Below are 18833 nucleotides of genomic sequence, written 5' to 3' on the forward strand. Positions count from 1 at the left end.
ACCAGCCCTACATGCATACGTTCCGGTTCAGCAGGAACTTGTCTAACTTTGTCTTGAATCCCTGGAGGGTGTTTTTCCCTATGACAGACTCCAGAAGAGCGTTCCAGTTTTCTACCTCTCTGGGTGAAGAAGAACTTCCTTACGTTCGTATGGAATCTATCCCCTTTCAATTTTAGAGACTGTCCTCTCGTTCTCCCTATCTTGGAGAGGGTGAACAACCTGTCCTTATCTACTAAGTTTATTCCCTTCAGTTCCTTGAATGTTTCAATCATGTCACCTCTCATTCTCCTCTGTTCGAGGGAGAAAAGGCCCAGTTTCTCCAATCTTTCACTGTACGGCAACTCCTCCAGCCCCTTAACCATTTTAGTCGCTCTTCTTTGGACCCTTTTGAGTAGTACCGTGACCTTCTTCATGTACAGATACAAAAAAAATGTGTTCAGTTTGTCGGCGATTGCTTTATCCTCCTTTAGCACTCCCTTTATTCCATGGTCATCCAATGGTCCCTTAATGCAGAAGTATAATTAAAGTCTCACAAAGAATGAGGAGCAGACGCGGCTCCTCCTTCGCCTTGTTGCTCCAAAGTCACACAGATGAATACTGACTGAATGTAGGATTACCATTCAGTGTTCACAAATAACATACATTTTGTATTTACTATGGAATAATGACATTAATTACCAGTCATCATTGAATAATGCATAATAAATCATTGGGTCAACAAGCCTATATTCAGCTGTAACAGCTCACAAATTAGATTTAGGGCTCCTTTTACGAAGGTGCGCTAGCGTTTAGCGCACACACCAGATTAGTTTATGCTATAGAGCGCGCTAGCCAAAAATCTACCGCCTGCTCAAAAGGAGCCGGTAGCAGCCAGCATGCGTGGCAATTTAGCGCACACTATTCCGCGCGTTAAGGCCCTAGCGCATCTTCGTAAAAGGAGCCCTTAGATGGAAAATTAATATAAACACAGTACTTGCATTTTATGTATTAAATTAAAAATCATTGAGCAACCTCTAAATGTTCACCAAAAGGTTTATAATTTGGCACAATTAATAGTGGCCAGACATTGAACAAAAATAGACTTGTGGAGGTCATGTCCCGTGAACTTGATTTTTGGGGGCCATCCTAATGTTTGTCTAAGTGTTCTGCAATTATATTTTTTTCAAAATAGTTTCCACTATTTTGCCCAACACTGAAGTAAGGCTGAAAGAGAATAGAACCATTGCAAGGAAGCAGGACACCCTTCTAACGCAACAGAGGCAAAACAGGGATTTCCCTGTCAGGGGTATTTTGACAAAGTGGACATTTGAATGGGAATGAGGAGTGTCTGATATTACGGTCAAGATAAGTTTCTTTTCTGTCCCTTGTTTTTGGTCAATTCCTGCTTGAGTGCGGGGTTTATATCTGTGACTGGTTGTACTGGGTTTGTGTGGAATTTTATTCTGATGCATGATGGTATTTTTTGCCCTTGCTCTTATATTACTTTGGTAATGGGCGTGTGCAGTCATATCAGTCTTTTTTCTCCACTTTTTTTCTAACCAGATTATCCTTTTTGTTTGCTCTAAATATTATTGTGTGACACATGTGATACAGGACTCCTTTTGGTGGGGGGGGGTTCTTTTTTTAACAATTACTCTACAAACACACACTTCTAGAAACAAAATATGCTCATTGGACATTTCTCTTGTGCCTCAAGATTTACACAGCAAATGTGTTTACTTAGTATTTCTTTTTTGCCAATAAAAAAAGGAAGAGAAAAGTCTCCACCAAATGTAAAGACAAAGAATATCTTAACTTTAGGTTACATGCAGTGGCAGGCTTCCGTTTTGTTCTGAGAAATTCTAGTCATTGTAAATAAAGCAACGCCTCAGCAGCCTAAGGCAGGATTGTGATCCTCATCTACTTACAGATTTCTTCAATGGTATATTCATATGCTAATCATCTGCCGCCTTGGTTTGTTAACCAAGCCGATTATGTCATATGCCTTTTAAAAGTAAATCCCAAGTGTGCTATGAGGCTCCCCTCTGTAAATATTGCTGCATCGGATTGATCTGTAAGCCTAAGGATGCTGGAGGGCAGGAAGTGTGCAGGCATGCGGCGGCGGAACTGCAGGTAAAGGAATGACATCAGCCTCCTATCAGAACATTACCTCATCGCCTAATCTCAGCACTGAGTCACCCAATAACAAGCGAGAGAATGTAGGTTAGTAGACAATCACACATTCCACCCCTATTAGTGCAGCTCCACTGCTAGCCCAGACTAGTGAGTCACTAATTACAGGCAAATGGCAAGATTTGTTAGAGGTCTGCATACAAACAGGTGCAACAGCATAGGGAAGTATGAGACTGGGCTTCAGCTTGCTACAATTGCCTGCTGCCACACTGCTGAGACAAGAAAATCACACATATAGAAAGAAGTTTGAACAGACGCAAAACATGATCTTGGTTTTCTTTGAAAGCAACACAATAAAGCTTTTTTTCTATGAAGTCTTTTTTCTTCCAGTTTCAGCAGTGCAGTGTAAAAAGATATGGAGCCCAATATTCGCAAAAAAGCTGAGCTCTTAAATGATAGTCCTAAAAAGTGTGCCCCTTTTTTTAGCCAAAATTAGTAGCCTGGTTTTTTTATTTAATTCCTCTTTATTTAGGGCTCTGTTTACAAAACCACGATAGCAGCTGCTGCTCCGGTCATTGCTCTGACATCAAAGGGATTTAATGGACGTAAGAGCATTTGTCAAGCGGCAGCCACTACCGCAGCTTTGTAAAAAGGGGGGAGGGGAGGTTAACAGCTTAAAGTTATGCTTATAAAAGGGCCCCTTTTACAAGTCCACAGTAGGATGCTGCCATGGTAAATGCACCAAAGCCCTCATGAAACTGAATGGGTTTCAGTGACTTTACTGCAGCAGAATTGCTACCGCAGCTTTGTAAAAGGGACCCAAATTTAGTCCTGCCATTCATCTGTCTAGATTTATGAGCCTGGTGCTGAAAATCAGTGCTAAGCTCCTAACTTCTTTACCTGCCCTAAATTCACCTGTTGCCATCTACTTTTTGTGCACCTAAGCAGCAAGGTTGAGGGATCCTGTAACATGAGAAAGAGAGATGCTACAACATGTTACTACGAACACACACGTAGGATATGCTCACAACTGTATGATCTCTGGCCCAGTCATGTTAGCCTCCTGTGCTACCAGACATCCCTCTGGACACTAGCAAGGGTTAAGCTTAGAGAAAAGGAAGTAGAACTGTGTAAACCAGAGGAGGAGCAAGTGTGCCAAGGGTAAAAGCAACAGAGAGAAAAAACTTTGATTAAAAGCCAAGTTCTCAACCGGTTGCAGAAGCCAGTGGTACCCATGTTGCCAGTGGGTTAAGGTGGGGGGTGGGGAGGCTTCTCCTGTTGGGTGAGGCTTGGCCAAGTCTGGGTATAAGAACCCAAACCGGACTCTACCGGTCTCCGCCCGTTCGGGTAGTTTGTTCTTGTTGTTTTTTTTCTGTATACTGTAAATGCTGTATCACCTGCTCTGTTTGTTTGGACATTATCGTTTAATAAACTGTTTTTGAAAAAAAAAAAAAACAGGGAAAAAAAGAGGAATTAGGGGGATGATACTCATTGCCTAGACACTACACCCCAAAATACAAACACAATAATGCAACAGCAGCACAGAAAACTACATAACCAATGCTCTAAGAAAATGACAGGTCACAGAGATCTCACCGTTGTCCTGATATACAGAATACCCCACTCTCCAATGACCATCTTAGATAACTTTGCAAAGTGGTCATCACGTACAATCATCACCTACAATCATACTTGGGGGACTTTAACTTCACAGACTAACCAAATGAGACTGGATCCCCAGCAGACTTTATCGCATCACAGGCCTCCATCAAATAATCCCCTCACCAACTCACTATGTGGGTCACATCTTAGACTTAATCTTTATTCAAAAAGATATATCACTCAATACAGGAACTCCCAGCTGCTCCATCAAACCAGTACCCTAGTTTGATCACCTTCAGACCACAACTACACAATGAAACAACAATACAAAATGACGGCACTATCAACTTAAGGGACCTCTCTCCACAGGCCTTCCCAGCCTAGCAGGTACATTAAAACCCAATTTTAAACCCATTGACAAGATGGCCATAGACTGGCACACGGAGGTAAGAGCCCTCTATGAAGGCTTAGCTCCAAACAAATAGATCAAATACTATCTCCACAAACTCTCCTCTCCCTGGTTTACTGACCACCTAAGAACCAAGAAAAGGAAATGGTACAAATCCAGACTTAAGTGACAAGTCCAGCTGGAAGAACCTGCATAAGGAACACAAGATGTTAAAAAGATATACCACTCCCAACAACTACCGAAGACTCCCAATAGAACGAAAAACCTCTTTTAAACTAACAAAAAAGTTATTCACAACATCTCAAGGAGACAGCCAAAGCCTTAACACCGAACTTGACAGCAAAACACTCTCAAATTACTTCACAGAGTAGACAAAATACAGTCTCTTCTCGGCTCCACTGCACTACCAACACCTCCTTACAACTCAGACAAAATACTTAAACCTACAACTGAGAACCTAACCCATTTTGAAACTGCCTCCCATAATGACCTCACCAAGATACTAGACTCTATTCACCCTTCCAGCTCCATCCTAGACCCTTGTTCACCAGTCCACCACACCTCTTAATAGCTGCAAAAGATGCTTTTGTAAACTCTATCCTTCCTCTTATCAACACCTCTCTGCAATCAGGCTCAATGCCCACAAACTGGAAATCAGCGATCATCAGACCAATCCCAAAAAAACCTACACTCAACCCTAGTGTGCCCAGCAACTTTAGACTGGTCTCCAACCTACCCTTTATCTCCAAGATCCTGGGGGGGGGGGGGAAACCCCCAGTGCTCAACCAATTACACTCCTTCATTGACAAACAAAGTGCTCTATCCACCTTCCAATCAAGATTCAGGAAATTCCACAATACTGAAACCATCATCAACATTATCAACGACTGCTGGAAACTCATGGATAAAGGTAATGATATTCTTTTGGTGCTACTGATTTCAGCGCAGCCTTCAACACCATTGACCATCCATTCCTCATTACACAACTCTGAAACTGGCATCCAAGACCCTGCATTACACTGTTTCACTTCCTTTCTGTGTAAGATCACAAACCGTACTATTCAACATGGCCCTATCGAAACCAAAACCAATCAAATACGGTGTTCCACAAGGGGTTCTACTATCTCCAAATATTATTTAATCTCTACATTACACCCTTCCTAGACATAGTCCACAAACACCAAATCCAGATGCACTCCTTCGCTGATGACATCTACCACTGGATGAAATCTGTGATGCCCAGATCACGAAGCTCATGAACTGCCTGTCAGAAATAAAAAAAAACCTGGATGACCATCAATAAATTGCAACTGAATGCCTCCAAAACGGAACTCCTTTGGATCCGCAAAGAGCACTGCACTCACACCCACCACACTCAACTACCAAAACTGCAAAAGACCAAGCATGCAGCTTAGAGATACTACTTGACTCCAACCTATCACTTTCCAATCATATCTCTCACGTGGTTTCTACCTCATTCTATTACTTGCGACAACTCCGGAAAATAAGGAACTACTTCTTGGAATCAGACTAAACTCAGCTTCTCTATGCCTTTGTCCTCTCCTACATGAACTACTGGAACACACTATTCATCGGTCTCACAGCAAAGAATATATACCATCTCCAACGTGTACAAAACGCAGCAATCAGACTTTGAAAGAACCCTGTCTTCCAGGCTCTTATCAGCCCACTGGCTACCTATAGCCAAATGCTGCATCTTCAAGGGCTTCATGCTAGCGTACAACTCCCTGCACAACATGGTGCCAGGCTACATATCAACCAAACTTCCTCCATATGTACCGAACAGACCACTCTGCTCCTAGGAAGAAACACACGTTCAAACACCCTCTGGTGGTGCCCTTCAACTGCAGAATACCAGGTGGTGTTCCTACTCCCATTTCTTACCAAACCAATAGAACCAGCTACCCCCAAAGATCAGATCTCTCGAAAGGCTCCTGAAGTTTAGGAAAGCAATAAAATCATACCTCTTCACCTAATCCCTTGTCTACTACCATATGTTTAAAAGAGAAATATATATTGGAACTAGACCCGCTGTATATATGTCACACCAGGACAAACACATTGTGTCATAAGCATGACAAATTGTAACTTGTTTTGACTGTATATTATATATGTTAACCTGTAACCCATTCTGAGCTCGTTGGGGAGAAGAGGATAGGAAACAAAATAAATAAATGATCTGCGATGACACAAGGGTAGAATAAACAGGTATATGGAGCAGAAAAAAAATGTAATGAAACATGTGCCTGACACGACCACATTTCTCCAGAGGCCTATGTCGGAGGCAAAACTAAAGAGATAAAAAAAACAGCAAATTTCTCTCTCGTGTAACAGCTTACAAAGACATCCAGAGTACTTAAACACAAAGAATGCACTTTCCACTGATACAAAAATCCAGCAGCAGTCCACTGATGTGCACAGCACAGTCATCTATATAGTATGTACTTACAAACTAGTGTTTACACACATATATGCTATTATACTGAACACTTACAAGCCATTTGAAAATTAAATCATCATATGTATTGTACTTCTCTGACTAGGAGGGTAAACTATCAAGGTGCAGTAAAAGTCATGCTTTTACCTCACCTCGATTTACCATGGGAGTCACCAACTGGCGACAGCCCAGTAAAAACTTGTGTCCCAGTCCAGACACTTTCCAAGAACAGAACTCAAAACTAGGCATTAAATTATTTTTCTTTCGTACTCAACTCAAAGGGTAACAGATTTCTCCAGCACAGGTTAAAAAAAAAAAAAAATTAACCTGCTATATAAAGGAATAAAAGTATTCTCCATGCCAATATGTCGTTTTTCTGTTCGGGAACAAAAACCTAAATCTAGATACCTTGGTGGTCAAGGTCAAAAGGGGAAAAGGGATAGGGGATGGGACTTGTATACCTCTTTTTTGTAGTTACACATTCAAAGCAGTTTACCATATATACAGGCATTTATTTTGTACCTGGAGCAATGGAAACTGTAGTCTCATGACAGTGTGGTGCGGTGGTTAAAGTTACAGCCTCAGCACCCTGAGGTTGTGGATTTAAACCCAAGCTGCTCCTTGTGACCCTGGGCAAGTCACTTAATTCCTTCACTGCCCCAGGTACATTAGATAGATTGTGAGCCTGCCGGGACAGACAAGGAAAAAAATGCTTGAGTACCTGAATAAATTCATGTAAACTGTCCTGAGCTCCCTTGGGAGAATGGTGTAGAAAACTGAAATAAATAAATAAATTATTGGTGGGAGGGAAACAGGAGCCTCAGTATCAGCTGCCCCCTTTTATATTCTTTTAAGCGTCCACCACTGCAATATGCAAAACATTAAGCCTTTTGTCATGAAATTTTCCACATTACCAAGAAGCCCTGCAGCTGTGCCGGAAGAACAGTCTTCACACCACACTAGACCTGAAATCTCAGCATATGGTCAGGTTATATTCTTTCCCATACTCAGGTCCCAGAGCAAGGGGACAAAACACAGCCAAGCCCATTAAGAAAGGGATGAACTGGTAACACAGGAAGGAGGACGACAACAACAACATTGAGGACAATTTACTGGTCAAACCAGATAACCAGAAAATGCCGCTCTGTTTAATATCACAACTGTCCTGATACTGTGTTATGCTTTAGTGCAGCCGTTTACTCCCAAATTTCCTGCGCTAATCTTACTCCTAGTGCAATAAGAAATTTCAGCATGAGAACCAAATGCCAGGAAACTGGACATAGTGGCAAAAGAAAAACAATAGAATGGCATTGATTATAGGAGGTGTCGGTCATAAGCGATTACTCAGTTAACTGCATAGAGAGAGAGAAAAGATCTTTAAGTATCAAGAAATACTGTCTGAGACCAAGAAAATGTGGCAGGATACAGAAATATTTCCCATTATTTTGGGTGTCACATGCCTTATTAAAAAGAATTTCCAAGCTCACCTAGATAAATTGCCTATACAATATATGTAGATTTAGGCGGTATACAATTTTTTAAAATAACTAAGTCATTTGAACTCTAGAAGGAAGCTCTCTGGCACAATGTGAGTACTTTGGCAAACATTATCTTTAGTCTCCCAAATTTTCTGATAATACTCAATACAGTATATCCTAGTTTAGGAGTGAGATTCATCACTGTTCCAATTATCCAACCGCAAGGTAATGGCGGAATAGAAATCACTAATGTAATGTAATGTATCCACTGGGAAAAAATCTTTGCTATAAGTCTCATTTTGAAATTATTTTCTCATATCAAGGGGCGAAAGTGTGGAATGATCTTTTGATAAGGGCCATTTATTTAAATATAGATCTCTTCCTAGTTTCTTTTTAAGACTTATATACTGTACGTGGAGAGACATAATCAAAAGATATGTCTAAGTCCGATTTGGATGTATGGCGCTAGACGCCCAAAGTCAGCAGGGGGAAAAGGTCAATTTTCGAAAGATACATCTAGAATAATTTTCCATCCATCTCACTGTTCCCTCTCTACCACCACATCCAACATTTCCCACTCTCATCTCTCTCTTACCCATGTATCTCTATCTCACTCCTCTCCCACCACCATGCCCAATAATTCTCTCTCCCTCCCTATGCCCAACAATTCTCCTCTTTCTTCATTAACCAATGTGCACCATCTCTCTCTCACTCAGATACCCATGCCCAACAATTCTCCCTTTCTATTCCCTCCCCACCTCAGCATCTCTTTCCCTCACTCCCTCCATTCTGAACCATCTTATGTCCCAAGTTCATGCTCCCCTCCCTCCCTCCATTCTGTGATCCAAGTTCATGGCCCCTCCTTCATTCCATCTTTAGTCCAAAGTTTGTGCTCCTTCCCTTCCCTGTCCCAACGTTCCCCTTTCCCTCCCTTCCATGTCCCAACGTGCCCCTCTCCCTTCCTCCATTCTATGTCCCAAGTTCGTGCCTCCCTCTCACGGGTGTTTACCTGTTCTGACCGGCTTCCTACTCCTCCTTCCTTCCAGCTGCATTTGTTTCTCTTCACAAAGCAATAGGCAGGTGCTCTTACATGCTGCCCGTGGCTGACCTAGAAGCCTTTCCTCTGTAGGAGCCACTTCCCACGGCTTTGTGAAGAGAAACAAGTGCGGCTGGAAGGACGGAGGAGGAGGGAGCTGGCCAGAATCAGTAAACATAAACTTAGGACACAGAATGGAAGGAGGGAAGGAGAGAGAGGGGTACACTGGGACACAGAAAGGAGAAGCAGGACCCCCATTCGTAACTTCAAGTCAGACGTAAGTTGGATGTCCGTAATCCAGGGACTGCCTGTACTCTATCTCAGATACTATAGATGCTACGAGAAACAGGTCTTAAGCAGATGAAAGGTAGACTAGTACTGCAGGCCTAGGCTAACTGCATCTGAAAGATGGAGGAAGATGTATGGCTAAGAAGAGCATGGCCAGGTAACCACAGCTCCATGGCAAACAGTAACCTGGGGGCTGTTACAGCTGTAGAATCCTAATTTACTGGGGGCCTAACTTATGACAGTGATGGCTGAGAGAAAACTTCTGGTTTATCAGCCAACAGGAAACAAGAGTCCTTGCATACCAATACTTAGAGATGCGATATTGAGTGAGGAATGACCTTAGAGAGAGAGGAACAATTTAACAGCGGTTGTGCAGCTAATTTCAGTGATAATAGCCATAAGAGTGAGTACAAGAACCTAGATCATTTTGTCAAGAGTCAGCCTTGATCATCTTGATGCAGAAATTAGAAAATTCCTTCCATATCTGTATGACTTTTTCATATATAATCTCAGCATCTACAATATTTCACACATTAAATAATTCTTTGAAAGGCAGCAGCTTACATTTCTTATAGCACTTCCACCAAAAATACTGAACATCAAATTGAAGCAAGAGCTCACAATGCAAACACAATTGGGAATACAACAGCTGGGGACAATACCAAGGAGACAAGCGAGAGAAAGCAAGCGAGAACAGAAGAGGGAGGGACAGAAGTGCTTGGAACAGACAAATTAAAAAGAATGGTAGAAGCAGTTGGTACTTGAAGCCTAAACAATAACAGCATCTAAATCATGTCTGATATCCAAGCTACAAAAACTTAGTAGCTAGCTTTTTCTTTAAATAATATGAATCATGTTAATAGCAAGGACCTCCAAGTTCATGAATGCCCATTGAGTCTCAACTGTTTGCAGTAATATATTATAAGGCAAGTCTATCCTCTACTAGACGATATTCAAAGCAAACCAATTCTGCTAAATTAGTCCCCCTTCTCTCTCCTTCAGAGCTAGGGCCCAGTGTCTCCCTTTCCTCCACCTCCATGTGCCCTTTCCTTTCTTTTCACATTCATGGTTCAACAACTCTCTGCCCCTCTCTCTCCCCTTCAGCTTGCAACATTTGCCCCTCCAATGTGATGCAGGACAGCAGTTGAGGGGAGAGCAGCAGCAGGAGACACAAATCCCAACATTCTTCCTTACGTTTCTGTGGGCCACCCTTGCTATGTGTTCACTTCCGGTATGCAAATCGTAATTGGAGATTTCACATTTATACAGGAATTGTTTTTAATAGAAGAACAGTGTCTGTTAAAGTTTTGTGCTCAGTCTAGAAGGTGACCAGATGAAGGGCAAAAGCCAGTTCATAATCTGAAGACAACTGTTTCGGTCAAGAAACCTGCTTTCCTGTTAAGTGTGCAGACATGTAGTACAATCGAACAGATAATGCATAGTTTTATAAATGGATTATTTCAAAGGATATGCAACTACAAGAACCTGCACCAAAATAGCTGTGATTTTTCCAACTATTGCATCCACAACCCTTATAAAGATCCTCAGCGGCACCACTTAGGGCTCAATATATCTCATTGCCCTAAGCTTTATGTGTCTAATCGTCATTGGATCTGATTTTAAACTTGTCAATCTTATTTATACACTTAACTTTTGCTTTTGTTTAAATTTGTATAATTTTTTAAGCAAATACTTACTGCCTCTTTTACAAAGCCAAGCGGCAACAGCCCCGAAGCCCTTTAAATCTCTATGGGCTTTGGGGCCGTTAGCGCAGGGCAGCCACTAGCGCGGCTTTGTAAAAGAGGCTGTTAGCTTAAATAATGGGGTCTCTGGCTAGGGACTCTGATGCCGACATGTTTCACTTACATGTTTCCTGAGGATTTAGTGGTTGCAGTTACTGGTGGTTTAGTAGTTAGGGGTCAAGCCTTAAGAAAGCTTTGTAAGTGAAACATATCGGCATCAGAGTCCCTAGCCAGAGACCACATGATTTAAGCTAAGTATTTGCTTAAAAAATTATACGAATTTAAACAAAAGTAAAAGCAAAAGTCAAGTGTATAAATAAGACTGACAAGTTTAAAATCAGATCCAATGACGATTAGACTCATAAAGCTTAGAGCAATGAGATATATTGAGCCCTAAGTGGTGCCGCTGAGGCTCTTTATAAGGGTTGTGGATGCAATAGTTGGAAAAATCACAGCTATTTTGGTGCAGAAATGTAGTACAAGACACCTCTAGGATCCAGATGCTAATTTACTAATGAAGGATCAGCTTAAAATAACTGCAAACTGTACTGCAAAAGCAGCATTTCTTAAGTTACATCTGGTGCATAGCTGTTGTTTACCTTTGCAGCCTAAGCACTTGTTCCAGAATTCAGACATTAATTCTTAATGGAACGGACAATCAATTTCTTGTATCTACCTAAATCTTACGAGGGGCTGCTGAAAAGGTCTCAGCTCAACCAAGAAGAGAATGATTTGCAGCCATGAAACTTACAAGTTCATATCACTGAAACAAAAGTGTCAAGAAAAGTGTGAAATAACATGCAAGTTTCATGGCTCCACATCATTCTCTTCTTGGTTGGGAACTTTACAGCGGCCCTTTGTATATCAGAAATTTGAAATTAACATAAAATGTGACTTGTTGATCAGCTGAGGTAGAACTGAACATATTATGCCTGTTTTGTAGTGTTTACAGGGGCATCCTGTAGTTCAAAAGAGTAAAGTTGGTTATCCTTAAAACACTATGGAAAATCAATTACTTTTTTTTTTTTTAAGTATCTTTATTCATTTTTAACACTTTCATTAATTAATTAATCAATCAATTACTTTTAAGGAACCCTCAGTATCCAGTGGATCAGAATAACTTAAATATATCTGCTTCTCACTATGCCTCTGCAATCACGCTGCCCTTAACATTAAACTATAACCACTCAGATGCCAAATTTGGTCCCCTGCTGTTTTGAGAGATACATTTTGCACTCCGACAGATGAACCAACATTTGTAGCCCCTTATGTAAAATATTTTCCCCCCAAATTCCTTTGTGTTGAAATAAACAAACATTGTATTTCATATGGAAAACTGTAAGCATATTCATTGGATAAGTAGGACACCCTTAAAATGAAAAGGCAACAGCTCAAAAAAAAAAAAAAAAAAAGAGAGAAAAGTATATTATTGTAGATGAACTTATATGACCTACGAGGATTAAAGAAAGAAGTCTGACCTCAGGTTTGCTAAGGCTGGAAGACACCAGTGATCCAGATCCCACATCCAGGTCCCACTTCTTCGTGCCAAGGTTCTCAGGGTCCAGTGCTGCTATCCGCCCATCCAATGTGCTAATTATCACCAAACATCTGAAATCCAAGCAAGATATCCATGTCAAGAACAACTGGAGCTTTACCCATTCAGTCTGTGGAGTAAAGGTGTGGCCTAGTGGTTAGAGCATATGCCTCAGCACTCTGAGGTTACGAGTTTGATTCCCACTGCAGCTCACTTAACACTTTATTAACCTAGGTCTAAGTACCTGTCTAAGATATATAAACCGCTTTGATTGTAACCTCACAGAAAAATCATATCAAGTCCCATCTCCATTCAGTCTTGTCATGTGGCTTTAAAATATGTGCATAATGCTCTGGAAAGTCTTAGGAGCCCTTTTACTGACATGAACTCAGCACTTACATCCTAATTCTATATATGGCACTCAACACTGCACATGGATGTACATGTAAATTTAAATTAATTGCCAATTAGTGCCTAGAATTAGGGATTAGTAAATCATTGGTGCTCATGGGCATCAATTTAAATTTGCATGTGCATCTTTAAGCACTGAGATTCACACATGAAATTTTAGGCATGGATCAGAAAAGGTGGCATAGCCATGGCAAGGGCATGGACGGATTAGGGGCGACCCTGGGATCCGCATGCAGTGTTGCAGAATGAGGGAGATCCATGCCTAAACATGGGCATTTACGCCAGGTTTCAGTTGGTATAAATCCTCGCATCAAAGTTAGGCACAGCTCCCAGTGCCAAATGCAATTCTACAAATGGCACCCAGCTCTGAGTGACATTTATAGAATAGTGTTTAGTGCTAATTTTTTTTTTTTATTAGTGCTCAAATCTGGACACCATTTATATACCTGTAATTTACTCCTTAATGCATAAATTACATAGAAACATAGAATATGACGACAGAAAAGGGCCGACGGCCCAACAAGTCTGCCCACTCAAGAATCCTCCCTCCTTCGAGAATCCATCTTTTAAGCACCTGTCTGTCCCATCATCCCTTGAAGTCGAGCGTGGTACTGGCCTCGACTACCTGACGTGGAAGACCATTCCATCGATCAATTACCCTTTCAGTGAAGAAATACTTCCTGGTGTCCTCATGAAATCTTCCCCCCCTGAGTTTTAGCGGATACCCTCTTGTCGCCATGGGACCCGTAAGACAAAAGATTTCTTCCTCCACATAAATGCATCCCGTGATGTATTTGAATGTTTCTATTATGTCCCCCCTTTCTCGGCGCTCTTCGAGAGAATATAAGCACAGCCTGCTCAAACGTTCTTCATATGGGAGACTTTTTAGTCCTGAGACCATCCTAGTGGCCATTCGCTGAATCGACTCCATTCTCTTCACATCCTTTTGATAATGTGGCCTCCAAAACTGAACACAGTACTCCAAGTGAGGTCTCACCATTGATCTGTACAACGGCAGTATAACTTCAGGCTTTCGACTGATAAAGCTCCTTCTGATGCAGCCCAGCATTTGTTTAGCTTTTGCTGTAGCTTTCTCCACCTGATTCGCAGCTTTCATATCTTCCCCGATGATTACTCCCAAGCCCCGTTCTGCTACAGTTCTGGTTAGGTTTTCACCATTCAGGATGTATGTTCTGCATGGATTTCTGCATGCAACTGTACCTTAGCCGTGTATAAGTATCACAGTTACTGACACCTAATACATAACATGGGAAGAGGTTGAGATTGCATCTTGCAGGTAATACTTTCACTTGCTTACACTTAAATCTCCATTGTACCACAAGGAAAAGAGAAAGCGCCTGTATGTAATATATAAACCACTTTGGTTGAACTACAGAAAGGCAGTACCTATAAAGTCTAATAAGCAAACATATTGGGGTTCCTTCTGGACACCATGATTTTTAAAATCTAAATTTTCAATACTGAATAGATAAGCAGCATCAAGATGGCAATAACTTGAAAGCTAATGTGCTTAATCATAACCAGATTCCTTAAAAGGAGAGGGGTCAAAAGAAAAACTGATTTAGCTTGCTGGGCCCACATCACTTTCAAACTTCAGCATGGTTGGCTTAGACCAGAATATCACAAACTGTGTGCTGCGGCAGATTCCAGTTGTGCCACAAGATACCAGCGAGGAGGAAAGGCATTGGAAGCTGGCTGACTGCTTTTAGGACGTGCCTCTCATGGAGAGAGGTGCATCCTGTAGTCAGTGAGCCTGGAGCTCTCCTCCTCGCTGGCGCCTCTGCTTCTGCTTCTCCTCACCTCTCCTTCTGCAGCAACCCCCAATGGCGGTAACAGGAGGCTCAGGACCACGTCTGGAGGACATCCATGTTTGGGCGGACATCGACATGATGTCACACATGTGCATGACATCTTTGTGTCGACGTCTGCGCATTTCTGAGTGCCTTCCAGCCGCGGCTCCGACATTAGTATGTCACGACTTAAAAAGTCTGACACACTGGCTTAGACAGATGGTCAAAGAGCTAAGATATTAAAAGTTTTGAGTTCTTGATACCAATAGAAACAATAGCTATAAGGTGCTCAGTGGACCCCCTTAGGACCAAGGCAATTAATATTCAAACCTCTGTACCAACAGTGCATGGAGAATTTTGGTTAAAATGTCTTTTACAATTCTATAAACAGGATAAATTACAACAACAAAACTATAGTTAAGAGAAGAAAATAAATAAGGGCCAAGAACCAGATTATGGAGTTATCAAAAAATAACATTTCTAAAAACCAGGAGGAAGAGTCATACTGCTTGGTGGAACACTTCTTACTGGATAGACCATGATGCCCTGTTTGAGGAATAATGGACCTGGATGAAAAGAGGGTATATCATGAAAAGATGGTGACAATAAGCTACGATGTTTTAGCTCAAGGGTTTTTGACTCTGGATATGGCAGCTGGCAGAGAGAAAACAAGGCTAAGATTTTCTCCCTGGATTACCTGATGGTGACCTGACGGGCTTATTGTGATCATAAATTATTGAGGGTTTATCTGATAGAGAACCAGGGAAGGAAGATTAGATATCTATCTTTAAAGGCTTTTCATGGTCATTGCACAAGTATATTTCCTGAAGTATCTCCAATTACTAAAATCTGTTAAAGTTTCTTCCGATGCTCTCTAGGGATTTTTTATTTTTTAAGTTTTCTAGTTAATGTATTTAGATTATAGGGGGAAAGTTTTATCTACACTGAACCATCTCAAAAGAGTTGTTTGACAGCAAATCTGAGCCAGAATTATATTGGTAGAGCATATTCACTTTGTGGCACTCTAAATTAGGGATATATGAAAGTAATTAAGTATGGTAATTAAGTAGTTTGCTACATATGGAAAACAGTTGTTCTAACTTTTTCTTTTTAGGGTAGGCCTCCCTTCCTTTATCAAGGACTTGTAAAATTTTGTTCCTGTTATTTGGGTAAAGGGAAGTTCCACTTTCCATTTTCGTTATTCTGGCTCTCCTAAAGTTTTTATCTCTTTTTTTTTTTTTTTATTGAGGGCTGTGTCCTCTGGGCTTCCATCTGCCCAATTGCCCTCCCTGACGATTCTGCCTATCATCCTCCCCTTGTGGATTCTTGTTTTTATTTTATGAATGGTAATAGCTTTGTTCTTATCATTTCTAAGAAGGTAACAGAAATGGTAACAGCAAAGAGAATATTCAAATGTGAAAAAAAGGAGTGAATGAATTTGACCAAAAATATTGAACACATCCTACATGCGAAGTGCTGTGCATGTTACTCCATTTACAAAGGAGAAAGGTTCATATGAAACTAATTCAACAAAATGGATAAGGCATTGAGGCCAGATGGAAGAGATCCTAAGAGGCTCTGGCTGTTCAACCTTTGGAAAAAGGAATGATCCCAGAAAGCAGAACAGAACTGCCTATTGAAATAACTCAGAAAACTCATGATCTAAAAGAGATCCAGTTTTAACTAACATGAGATTGGTTGAACCACCAAAGAATTCAATTGGCAACTGCTGAATGCAATGCATTTGGATTTTGGTTGATGTATTTGACACAGAAAAAACATAGGAGGCCCATTAACAAACAACCTTGGGGTGGATTTTGAGGTGATAACAAGGTTGGGTCTGGGAGAGTTATAACACACACAACAAGTATTGGTTGCAGGTCCAGTTCTATTCAAAATTTTTGAGACATTTGAAGAGGTGACAGTGAGAAAATGATTAATCTTTCTAAACATGCTACTAATACTTCTAACAGGGTGGATGCTCCAGGTGCAGTAGAAAGTGTGGGGAATCATCGAATAGGGCCAGAAATGGGGGGAAAGTGGCAAAGAGAGGACACAGAGGAGCCAATGTAGAAAAGCTGAACACATGGCTTCAAATACAATGTAACGCCAAATAACCTTTGCTGACCAATGCAGTAAGCTAATAACTGCAAATATGATGCACGTAAAACTTGTTTGTTAATCAAGGAGAGCACACCGGATGCAAACTCTCAGGGCAGCTAGTACTATGAACATATTAGAGCAAAACAAAAAGTATAGTAACATCGCCACATACACTGGAATATTCCTCTCTGAATCATGAAAATTATTGATCATGAAAATTTTGTCATGCTAATATTTATGCACAAAATATTCCAACATGCGTAAATACAATTCTGTTCAGACCTAGGCACAAAACCCATCACCTCCCCTGTTTTGTCTTAAAATGTTTCAGGTGGTATTATGCTCACAAAATGAAACAGGAAATTAAATGAGCTAATCCTTCTACACCTCCTCAAACCTGGTCTTCAAGCTACTGCAATATGTTCAGCTTAAAATATTCTCTGCACAGGATCAGAATAGCTAATAGCCTCATTACCACTGGCTTTAATATGCTGTGCACTAGTGGCTAAATGCAAGGTTTAGTGCAAAAACCATTTTCTGCATTGTGTGCCCAGAAAATTGTGCGTGGAAGTCAGGCTAACCACACACTTCTGTCTGCACTAGCTTTCAGCATCAGTTCCAGAGTGCTGTAAAGAGTACACCAGAGGTAATGCCAGTGTAGACCAGAGAAGAGACTGGAAGCTTGTAGAAACTGTAGTCCCAAAAGGAACTTCAAGGAGAAAGCTGCTGGGAGTTACAGTCCTAGGGAGTCTCGAGTAAAGCTAATCAGTAAAAAAGGTACTGACCACAGAGAAATGTGAGAGTAATTGGGGAATACAGGTGAAGCTAATTATGAATTTACCTGGAGAGAATGGAGTTTTCATTGTTTAGGAGAATGCTTGAAGAGAATAAGAGGCCACTCACAGGACACTCCAAGGGACTGAATAGCCTGCTTCTAATAGCCAGCTATATGTCAAGAATTAGCCAATGTGGAACATTATTGCATATTAAGCCCCCCATGGACCTCTATAAATGCTACTTTTCCTAATTATGACTGGGATAGCCATGCAAATGATTACTCGCAATTGGAAGAACCTTAGTTTTCCTTTTTGGTGGGTGAGCTTATGTTTAACTTATAAGTATGAGAAAATGAATGTTGACTTGCTGGGGCATAATAAGATATTCAAATTGGTTTGGGGTCCATTGACATCTTTTGTAGATTTGTTATAGTTGCCCTTTATCTTTATTTTCTGTTGTTTTGCACCCACACATCCAGGGGGAGGGGATGGGACCGGGAGTGTGGGGGGGGGGGGCAATATCTTTTGTTTTTGGTATTATTTCTGATGGTAATGTTGGATGGGGGAGGGAATTTTATTTTTTGTATAGATTCTGATTGTTTATAAGTGCTTATTTGATGATTATTATTTGTATGTAAATTGTATTGCACTTTTTGTTGGCATTAAAAACTAAATAAAGTTAAAAAAGAAGAAGATTTGAAGAATTAGCCAAGTTAGTTTGCAGTGTAAATTTATGTCAGCCTGAGATTATGTGTTCCTGTAGATGCCTGAAGTGAGATACCTCAGGGGTTGTGAAACTGCAGTGCTCTGTGAAGGAATAGATATTAAAGAAGAGAAAATAGCTGTTTGCTGAAGAACTTGGCTCAGCTGTTTCAGGCTTTGTCATAGATATTTACAACTGGCCACAGGCAGCATCTCATGATACTAAGCTAGAGTTAAAACTTCTTTTTCCTCTTAGGTAATAGGAGAAGATCCTTAGTGATGAGGTTTTGCGAACTTATAGGTGTGACTATGAGCTGAAAATGGAAGCTAATGCTAAGCAATTGCATTGAAACAATAAGTGTGAGATGACA

The 18833-nt window shown here is 40.9% G+C and overlaps 1 protein-coding gene across 3 annotated transcripts in view; it reads right to left on the minus strand.

The window, feature by feature from the left end:
• EIF2AK3 (eukaryotic translation initiation factor 2 alpha kinase 3) overlaps nt 1-18833 on the minus strand; it is a 115493-nt gene that overhangs the window by 79565 nt on the left and 17095 nt on the right. For all 3 annotated transcript variants that reach the window (XM_033952325.1, XM_033952315.1, XM_033952305.1), the window contains exon 2: nt 12604-12733. Coding sequence is in view for 2 of the 3 variants with exons in the window: in XM_033952315.1 (XP_033808206.1) it covers nt 12604-12733 (130 nt within the window). In the remaining variant the exon portion in view is untranslated. The remainder of the gene's footprint in view (nt 1-12603; nt 12734-18833) is intronic.

This window comes from Geotrypetes seraphini, chromosome 1 (assembly GCF_902459505.1).
Source record: "Geotrypetes seraphini chromosome 1, aGeoSer1.1, whole genome shotgun sequence".
In the NCBI taxonomy this organism is placed as follows: domain Eukaryota; kingdom Metazoa; phylum Chordata; class Amphibia; order Gymnophiona; family Dermophiidae; genus Geotrypetes; species Geotrypetes seraphini.